The sequence below is a fragment of the Vanacampus margaritifer genome, chromosome 8 (genome assembly GCF_051991255.1).
Source record: "Vanacampus margaritifer isolate UIUO_Vmar chromosome 8, RoL_Vmar_1.0, whole genome shotgun sequence".
NCBI lineage: Eukaryota > Metazoa > Chordata > Actinopteri > Syngnathiformes > Syngnathidae > Vanacampus > Vanacampus margaritifer.
The window spans coordinates 1,874,947-1,885,583 of NC_135439.1; the positions used below are offsets into that span (position 1 = coordinate 1,874,947).

The window sequence follows — 10,637 nt, forward strand, 5'->3', positions numbered from 1 at the left end:
AAGTTTTTATTGTCTTTATAAAAAAAAGACATATGTATTTGAAAAAAAAAAAAAACAATCATGTGGCTTTTATTTTTTTCTGTGTGCAGTCAAGCTCGTGGGTGGGGGCGCGATTTTGGATGTTTTAATTGCACAGCACTGAGTTGCATTTTTTTTGTATAAAACGTGCTACAAATTTTGACACCTTTTCTCCACAAATCCTAATTTGAAGTCAACCAGAAATTCAAAAAAAATATGGGAACACCAAAACAGCCAGACTTTTGATAACTTCTTTATATTCTTGAAAATTTTGAGAGAAAAAAAAAAGCACAATACAAAAACATTGTATTTGTGTGTAGACAATCCAAGCAGACATTTGCCAACTCTCATTCTTTCATTTCATCAATAGAAAAAAAAAAAAGTGCTGGTGAAAAAATAACATCTTACAATACTCAAAAATTCAACCCCTGGGGAAAAAGACAACCAAAAATAATTTATGATAAAATAAAAAATGTACATAAAAAAAATAATCAAAAAGTAAAAATCTGTACAGTATTCTAGCTACCGCCATTGAGAAGGTGGACACTTGAGGGAGGAGGAGGGTCTGAGGTGGAGGTAGGTTTTCGAAATCATCCCTGCAGTTTTTTTTGTTTTGCTTCGACAAGCAACTTCCAGGGAAGAACGCAAAGTCGAAGCGCTAATCCTGACCAAAAGTCAGCACACGCTCAACCAGAAAGGATCACAGCAGCTACTTCCTGTTTCGTCAACAGGGAATGTCAGCGAATGTCTCGGCACATTTCGCCAAGTGGAACGTGCCGCTAAAAGAGGAAGTACGAAAACTCAAGGGTCACAGTGTTCCTGCCGGAAAGCCACAAAAAAATGACAAAAAGTTATAGCACGGGTGTCAAACTCGAGGCCCCAGGGCCAGACGGGGCCCACCCAGGCAAATAGTGTCAACATATTTTTTGCAAAATGGATTTTCGCTTTGGTACGAGTTGTGGCAAAATTGTTCCGTATCATATTTTTACAAATATTACAAGCATTTTTTCCCCTCAACTCTTTAAAAAATAAAATAAAAATGTTGTACAGTGGACCCCATTACTAGCAAAAATCCATGAATAACTGAGTTCATTTATAATTAAATTATAAAGGTTTAATGAAAGTCGAAAAAGAATAAAAAGAATAAAAAAAATTTAAAAGATGCTGAAAAAACACACAAAAAAGCTAAAAAATACACAAAAAAGTGAGCGATCAGAGAAAAGAGATGAGGATCAGGAAAATAAACAAGTGTGGAAATAAGTAAAAAAAAAAAAAAAAGAAGGAAAAAAAGCCAGTTTCGTTTTTTTAAAAATGCAAATGAGCAGGGGATTTTGTGAATAACAAATGTGTGACTTTGCGTACACCAAACAGTGAATATGCGGGAGGGGTCCACTTCAATATTTGGTTAAATCAATCAACCAAAAATAAAATGAGTTTGCCTCACCCAAAAGCATCATATGCCGACCCCCCTAAAAAGTTTTTTTTTTTTATGTTTGAATTGCTGCAAGTGGGCGTCGCCCCAAAAAAAGACGTGAAGGCCATCAAAATGTGACAGCGGAGGGGTTGCTGGTTGCTATGGCTACAAGACATCCTGAATACACGACTTTTGCAATTTTGGTCTTAGGGGTGAAAGTTCAGGGTGAAGCTAAAATGTGATAAGGGGGCCAGAGTCCCCCACTCCCCCCCCCTTTTGCACGCCACTGTTTCCAACTGGCTTGTACGCCTTTCTGTGACTCTTCCAGCCACATTTTTCTGCTTCACCCTGAAATTCCACAAACAAAATTGCAAACTTTTTTTTTTTTATATATATACAAGTGATGCGTGTTCAAGTTTCACCAACATGAACTGACCTCGTTCGTGTGTGTCGTCAAACAGTCAGCAGTCAAGGCATCGCAATGTGTGTGTGTGTGTGTGTGTGTGTGTGTGTGTCAAGTCTAGTAAAATGTCCATCTTTGTGCGCATTTGTCAACTTGTCCTTCCCGAAAGCAAAATGTCAATTCTTTTGTACGAATAAAAAGTCACCCCCCCCCCTTTTTGGGGGGGTTTTCAGGAGCGGACGGGCCTCCGTAGGTGCTGCAGTCGCGCTTTGAGCTCCTCCTGCTTGGCGCGCAGTTTGTCCCGGCGGACCTGCAGCCGGCGGGCGCCGTTCTCCAGGTCGTGGATGCAGTCTCTGGCCTTCTTCAGGATGACCACCTTGGACGCTTTGTCGTTGAGCGACAACTCGGGGACGTTGTCGCGCAGGCGCACGAAGCAGTTCTTCAGCTCGTTGCGCCGCTGACGCTCCATCACGTTGTGCGTCCGACGTCGCTCCTCCTCGTCCTCCGTCTCGGCCGGATGGCGCGACGACGCGTGGTGATGATGGTGGTAGCGGGCGGACGGCGAGGCGTAGTGTGCGCGGGAGCGCTTGTTGGACGAGGACGGCGGCGGGGAGGCCGGGCGCGGCGCGGCGTAGTTGTGCTGCAGCTGGATTTCAAAGTTGTGGCGGCGGAGAGCGCGGCGCTGCTCCTCCTCTTCCTCCTCCTCCTGCAGCTGGCGGGACGACGGGCAGCGGCCGACCGTCACCACGTCGATCTCCTCCTCCTCATCTGCCGCAACAAGACAAAACTTTCATTTGGCACATCCAACTGCAAGTAGCCCCCAAAAGTCACTCATTTATTTATTGGAGTTCCTATTTTTTCTTTTTTTATGAATTAAACTAAAATTCTAAAATTTAATTTAATAGTGTAATAATATTGTTTAATAAAATTTTATTGATTAATTTAAATTTATATTCAATTGATATTATAATTTAACTGAATATAATTTGATTATTTCAAAAATATAAATATATTTCCAACATTTTTTTATTACTTAAACATTTTGCATTTTTTTCTAAATTCTAAAATACAATTTTTTTAAATATTGTTTTAATTTGACAGAAGTCCCCCCCAATTTTTTTTAAACTTACTTCTTGTAAAATAATCTTATTTGCATAATTTAGATTTATAATTTTAAAAAATGTTAAAAAAATACACATTTCTAATAATTTTATGAATTTAAAAATTTTAATAAAATAGATTACCATTATTATTATTATTTTAGACCAATTAATTGCATTTATATAGTCCGTTTTATGAAGTTACAAATTCTAAAACAGATTTCTCTAATCCTAAAACTAAGACAATGTATTTCCTCTAATTTACGTATTTTGAACACTTGTAAATTAAATTATTAAAAAGCAAATGACACGACTTACAATCAATCTAAATGTCTTTTACAAATTTAAGTTATGACGACGTTGAACCACTTCCTGTGTGGTTAATGGTCAGCAATGCCAGAAGTCTGCATGAGTCATTACACAGGCATGGATGGAGTGTGCGCACACGCTGCCAGTCACCAGCTAAGGCCCCGCCCACTGCCTTTAGATAAACGATTTTGGAGGGGAAGCGCGCACACGTGTGCGTGCGTGCGTGCGTGCGCGTGTTTGTGTAGAAAGAGCAGAGAAACATTTGTTCTCACCGGAGTCGCTAGACGAGTACGTGGACGCGTCCCCTCCGGCCGAGTAGTAGTCCGACGTGGCCTCGGCCGTCTCCTGGCTCTCCATCAGGCTCTGGCAGTCCAGCGTGGAGCCGGCGAGCCCCTCGAAGATGCTGGTGTCCATGTCGGACAGCAGCGGGCTGGAGCCCAGCACCGACGCCGCCAGCTTCTCCACCGGGCTCTTGTCCGACGCCAGGCAGCTCCACAGGCCGTCCTCCATGCTCTCCGCCTCGTCCTCATCCAGGGAGGGGGAGCGGGGCTGGCCCCCTCCCCCGCCGCTCCTGCCACCCCCCTCCTTGTCGTGAATGAAGGCGCAGTTCCAGTTGAGCTGCATGTCGTGGTCCTCCAGCAGGATGTCGGACACAAAACTCAGCTGGTCGCCGCTGGAGAGGGGCTTGGCCCCCCCGCTGACGCCTGCCTTCATGGGGGGCGACTGCGGGGGAGTGGGCAGCGACTGGAGGTCCTTCATCAGAATTTGGCAGAACTCTTCGTCGAAGAGCAGCGGCTCCGAGTAGAGCCAGTCCTGCGACTGGGCGAAGCTTTGCAACATTTTCAAACTGCAGACCAAAAAAAAAAAAAAGTTACAATCCAGCCAAGCAGGTTAAGTGGAGAGTGAAAGTGAACACTTGTGAGATCCACTCAGAGTGGGGGCTGCCTTTTATCTATGTTTACATCACTGGGGCTCCACCCCCCCCCTCCTTTCATGGCTGCTAAACCCCCGAAAGTAGCCCACACCCTTTTCTCACAACGTCATAGTAACAGCTGGAGTAGACGTGGGGGTGGGGGTCAGCAACACCTTTGCACAATTTACGTTTCCAAACAGCTTGAAAGAGGCCCGAAAAATCACAACTCTCACTTTATACACAAACATTAGTTTTGAAGCCAGCCGCGCTTGTCTGTAGGGCGTGGAGGTCATGTCACAATCACATGCTGCGTGGACGTGTTGCATGCTCGTCGTGGACAACAAAGCCGCACTGTGTGCCGCATGCATTTTACACACACGCTGTACGGGGATGTAATGATGGAGTGGGAACAGGATCCAGGCGTGGAATTGATTTTCGACATGTTTGTTACATCTTTCCACAAAAGACACCCACTCCGATTTACTCTCCTAGACGTAACGTGAAAACAGAAAGCGCACATTTACCAAAAGGCGACGCGGTTTTTGAGCAATGAAGCAGGGAGTGAAAAATGTGCGCATTTCCTAATGAGGGTTTGGCTCTTCCGCAGTGAGTTAAAAAACGCCCAGGTGCAGCGTCAAATAGGAGCCACGTGTGCGATTTGGGGGTAATCTAATCGCGTTTTAACCACAAACACAAACGCCGATTTACTTTTAGACACATTACGCAAAAAATTCTGGTAGACAATTTGCCAAAAATGGTGTGGTGTTTGCGTTATTAAGCAGTTTATGAAAAAAATGTGCGCATTTCCTTATGAGGTTTTGGATGCAGACGACACCCAGCGGCGTCTCTCCGCGACACGTTTCGCAACGCAACCCAGCGGAGGCTACCATTACAAAACCCACGCTAGTCACCCGACTAGTTCCCACACGTGTGGGAACCGTTCTCCGGAGCTTTTCCCTCGAACAGCAACGGTTGTCGTCAGTTGCACTTTGACCTTAATCGTTATAAAGACAAAAAAAAAGACGTGTCTTACCGGCAGTTGTGCTTTCAAAGAGACAGTCGGATTTCAACAAAGTGGGACAAAAACATCCACGGGGGTCAAAGTCCGTCAAAGTCCACGGGGCAAGCAAGTGGCCGATGAGAACGACGACTAGTCGGCGGCGAAGACAATTTGTTGTGGTGTAAAGTTGGACCCGGAGCTGTGAAGCATGTTGCGGGGCGAGCTGGTTTGACCGACCGGCTAGCTGCTAGCACACTTAGTGGGTGTGGCCGGCGCGGCCGCAGCGCTTTTATCGGCAAGCCTCGCCTCCGCGACGAAAAAAAACGCGCCAAAACGTAACCGGCGACGCACCTGCTCGGAACCGATTATTTAATCATCGGTATGAATCGCCCTTGCCATCGGGTCTTGGCGGAAAACCGGCGGTGGAGACGGCAGCGTGGAATCTATCGCGCGTGGTGGGTCTAACTCCTGGCGTAAGGATACCAAGCGCAAGCTGTGATTCAAGGAAAAGGATGGCGGTAAAAGTTAGCACATTCACACACGTGGAACGACAAGAGAAGCCGGGTGTCTCCCTGCCTGTCTGTCGGTTCGTCTGTCTCTCCCCAACGCCTGTCTTTCCCTTTAATCGTTATTTAAAGAGGCAGTACACGAATTGCCATTGCAACGCTGCATGCCATATCGTAAGTATATAAGTACATTTGACTTATAAATAAATAAATAAATGTTTTTATTTTGAATTTGAAAAAGCTCTAAATGATACAGGGTTTTTCTTTTAAAATCAATTTTAAAGTTAAAAAAAAAAACTTTATTAAAGAGTTAAAAACAAAGTAACATTTAATGTATTAAGAATCTTTTATTCCTGTTTTTCCATGATTACATAAATTAAGTAAAATTATTTACAAAATTACAAATTACAAAATTATTTTATTGTATGCAATGGAGAACAAAAAAAATCAAAATCTTAGTTTTTAAAAAGTGCCTGCTTGTCTCTAATCATTACTTAAAAGTGACAGTGCATATATCTCCATCATAACACTGCATGCAAACATAATTCAAGGTGCATATTAAGTTGTACCTGTTACATTTTCTGTATTGGAAAAAAAAGTTTTATAATTGAAAATGTAAAATTAAAAAAGTAGAAGAAAAAAAAACTTAATGTATTATTTTTTTCTTGGCTTATTCCTTCTCTTTACATGATTAAGCTGTGCATCTGCCACAACACACAAAATTATTTGATTTAAAAAAAATAAAAAAAAAGTACTTCCGTATATTACCCCAAAAAGTTTTCCGAATAAAAAACAATAACAAAACTAAAATAAGCATTCTCAAAAGTTCTAATCTTAATGGCAGTTGTGCTGCCAAAGAGTCCGGTTTCAGCAAAAACAAATGAGGCAGTTAAATGAAGCCTTAGCCGTGCAGTCGCCCCCTGCTGGTTGGCTGACAACTGGTTGATAAAAACTTAATTAATTGTGCGGTATTATTTCATAGTGCAATTTAGTATTTTTATTGACTATTTCCCATTTTATTCAATGATTGCACAACTTCTTTAAGGCTTTCGTTTCCTACAAGCACCTGGCCAAATTCTTTGTTTGTGATGTGACGTGATATAAGTTTCTTCCTCCTGAAAGACTGAAAACGAGTCCACCTTTGTCCCAATTTTCTCCACTTTTCTGCCCCCCAACCCCCCCCCCCCCCTCCCCTGCAGTGCCCCGCAGCAACACATAAAGCAGCATGGGAAGTGTGAAAGAGGTGAAGTGTGTCCGAGTTGGCATGAATCAAGCTCCCGTACCGCAACCCTCCTTCTTGGTCCTCCTTCCCTCCGCCTCCTTACATAATGGACGGGAACTCTGTCGTCGTACACGTGCCGGCCCGTGCGGCCAATCAGAGCTGGCGTGGCCTAGCTGCACGTGAGTGCTCGCTTTGCTCCAAGGAATGCTGCAAGGAGACGCCAAGCCTTCCACTGCTGGGACCCAAAATGTACTCAAATACTGTTTTCAGTTCTGTTGTCTCAATTAAGCATGTAAATATAAAACAACAACAACAACAAAAACATTAGGCAAGACATTTTGTTTCTACTTGATCAATAAAAGAGCTAGCAAAATTGCTAACCCAGAAAATTTGTACCCATTTCAGGTCCCAAGTTTGGAAAACCCGGTTAAAAATATAAAATAATGCAAAAAAAAAAGTTTTTTTTTAGAAAGTAGAACAGATAACTAGTATAAAACATAAAATATATTTAAAAAATAGTGTTTCTTTTAAATAAGGAAAATATTTAAATTGTGCATGTTTTATGGCATACCAAATTATTTGATTTAATTTGATATATTTTTCAGTATAATTTAGATTTAACTATAATTTAAAATAAATGTTGACGATTGTCTGATTGCTGGTGTCGCCTCATATTATATATATTTTGTCAAAGACAATTTGATTCATTTTAATGTAATCATTTTTAAAGGAGGTTTATGTTAGTTGCAATACATTTTTTAAAATATCAATATTGATATATTACGTTTTTTTTCAAGATTTTGATATCGTTTTATTTTAATTAAATGTAATTTAACATTCAAAAAAACATTGTATAAAAAAAAAAAGACAATTGAATTGTAGATGCTGTGCATGTGTGTCCCAGCACAAACATGCTCATTTGATAGTGTACGCCATGCATATGCTTTGTGTGTGCATTTATACTGTAGCTCACAATGGGTATAATAGTATCATATAAATATACGGAGGCCCTAATTGCTGCCTTGCAGGCAGTCTGGCACATGGAAGCTATTTCTGCTGGCTGCAAATGCAATTTTATATCTCCCTAAATGGCAGCAAATTGCAACGTGATCCTTCCAATTAAAGAGGATGTTCCATATTTGCGATGCAGGCGAGGCGGGGTCGGTGGTGGGATGGGGGGGACATTCTGTAACACAAAGAAGGGAGGCGGCCCAGTCAAGAAGTGGGTTAATGTGCCACCTACAGGCTGCCTGGCAGACTGACTGAGTGGCCTGCTGATTCACTGACTCCGTTCCGGAACGAGTGCCGGCTTTCCGCCTTCTTCCCTGCCAGTTTCGCCGCCAATGAATCTGCGCTCGCTCATGAAACTCGAGTCGGCACAACTCTGGCATGACACAACGCGTCTTTTGTTAATGACGGATTGCGGTGCAGAGTAACTAAGTACAAATACCGGATTGGATTAAGGGTAGAGTTGGGGTCAGGGTTTAGAGGTTCGTTTCAGAGTTAAGGGTCTCAGGGGTCAGTAGTTATGGGTTAGGATTAGGACTTTGGGGTCTGACCCAGGTCATTTTACGTCATATTAGCATTAGGGTGTAGTGTTAAAGTCCCTGTAATGTGAAAAGAAATATGCCTTCTAAATTTAACTCACCACTGAAGTGTTGTTGCTAAATTTGAAAGGTTCTCTCCAAAACCAATCTAGTATTTAAAAAAAGGCGCAGCGAACATCAGAATTTGCGTCGACGCGCCGCCACAGATGTGCCGTCTACGAAAATAGAGCCCATTATCTTCAAAATGCACAACGACATAGTTGGGAGTCCTTGTACATATATTCTGCAATTATCTTTAAACATGTATTTATATGTATTTTAATTGCAATTAATTGCATGACTTCAATAGTTAATTCACAATTAATCGCACATGTTATATATTTTCTAAATGTACAATAAAATGTACAATATCCCCCCCCTAAATATTCATAATCTTGTTAGCATAAAATTGGGAAAAATATTAAACTAATAGAAATATGGCTGTAGTCATTAATACAGTAATTTCATCATAATTCATAAAATTGAGATAAAATTAAAAAGATGTACTGTACAGTTAAAAAAACGAGTGTGATATTGATTTGTGTTGAGGTCATATTTCTGCCACTAGATGGCACAATTGTAAGATGTTGGTGACAGCTCGGTGCATTTTTCCTTTTCATATTAAGAGCTATCTAATCTTTAACATCAAGTAACTTGTGAAATTATGCACATTTTAAAAATATATTTATATCTATAGATAAGATAGATAGAGGTGAGGGTTAGGGGTCATAAACTCTAGGAATCAGGTCACATTCAGAATTAGTTTTTCATGGGGAAGAGTTATGGTTAAGGTTAGACCCAGGTTATAAATCATCAGATAAGGGTCAGGTTTAGGGTTGGTATAAGTGGTTAGGTAAAGAGGCGAGGCTCCGCCTTCTTTGTCTAAATGTGAAGCTAGCAAGGTCACAGGTCATCTTTAGTTTTTTTCTCCCTTGTTTAATCAAAACACCTTCTGGGTCATGGTCAGGATTAAGAGTGAGGTTGGGATGCAGTAGTTGTGAGTTGGGGTTAGGATGGAAATTCGCAATGGGGTCAGAACCAGGTAACAGTCGGTCAATGGGGGAACATGTAACAGAATACGTAAGTGAGTCAAGTGTGATTCTAGCCGTATAGCATGTACATGTGTGTGTGTGTGTGTGTGTGTGTGTGAGTGTGCACATGAAATAGTGATCTCGTCCTTATTAGGACTCTCCCGTGTGCCTGCTTGCGTTTGGCTTTAATTAGATTGCAGCCTCACACTTGGCTCACGAGCAGAAAGTCAAGAGCAGGCTGAGAGAAAGATGTCTGGTCAACTACACTATGGGAAGAGAAATGACTGGAATTAAAAAAGAAAAAAGAAAAGAAAAGGTTTTGTCTCTTTATCATCTAATACTTTGATCAACTCTGATCGCTTGTAGTCAAATTTGAGCACAACAAAAGCAAACATTTCCTGAGAGTTTTCCTCGAAACTTTCTGCACGTTCCGACTCGTTTGACCACCAAAAGTGTTCACTCTTCATATGTTTGCCGCAGCAAATTCAAGCCAACAACAAACGGCTGACAATTGCTGCTGACTCGGACTCCTTGCACCCCCCCCCCCAAAAAAAAAAAACTAGAACTGGACTGGACGTGGAACTTCCTGTCGGGACGACGCCTTCGTGCCAAGCAGATGCCGACGGACGCTTTTATTTCGAGACGAGCGGACATCTTGACTCACGTCTCAAGCTGCCTCACTTCCCTCTCCCAAAAATGGAAAATATCAAACAGGATCCAAAATAAATACGTTTGAGAATGTGACTCACACCAATGCTTCTTCACAGACCGTGAATAAGGGGAAAAAACTTTCAAGGGTGCATTCCAACATTTTTACATCCAGTTATTTTTGAGGAGGTTGTTTGTTGACAGGCTCGGAGGGGAAATCCACCTGGAAGGATCAGCGTTTCTGCTTTAAAGATTAATGCAGCGGGTCTGGACTGCTGCTCGGTTACGTCATGCAGATTGGTAGGGTAGGTTTAGGTTTGTCGTTGGGGTACGGTTTGGCTGTTACGGTTCAGGTTTATTTGGGGTTCAGTTCATCTTTTCCTAAGTGACGAGTGTGCTCTTTGTTTTTTGGGGTTTTTTTTACTGAGAGAGCTCAGTATTGTTCATTCAGTAATCTTACTGATTCGACATGTCATCATTATTTCTC

General features: G+C 41.9%; 1 protein-coding gene and 1 long non-coding RNA gene across 2 annotated transcripts; one reads left to right on the forward strand and one right to left on the reverse strand.

Annotated features, from left to right (window-relative positions):
• Positions 1-255: 255 nt before the first annotated feature.
• mych (myelocytomatosis oncogene homolog) lies at positions 256-5,337 on the reverse strand. Its single transcript, XM_077573933.1, has 3 exons — positions 5,191-5,337; positions 3,517-4,091; positions 256-2,603 (listed from the first exon to the last, which is right to left on the reverse strand). The coding sequence occupies exons 2-3, from the start codon at positions 4,082-4,084 to the stop codon at positions 2,065-2,067; spliced, it is 1,107 nt and encodes a 368-aa protein (XP_077430059.1). The 5' UTR covers positions 4,085-4,091; positions 5,191-5,337; the 3' UTR covers positions 256-2,064.
• Positions 5,338-5,688: 351 nt separating this feature from the next.
• LOC144056851 (uncharacterized) lies at positions 5,689-7,265 on the forward strand. The gene is made up of 2 exons (XR_013295127.1): positions 5,689-5,837; positions 6,863-7,265. It is a non-coding gene; the product is annotated as an uncharacterized LOC144056851 (long non-coding RNA).
• Positions 7,266-10,637: the final 3,372 nt, after the last annotated feature.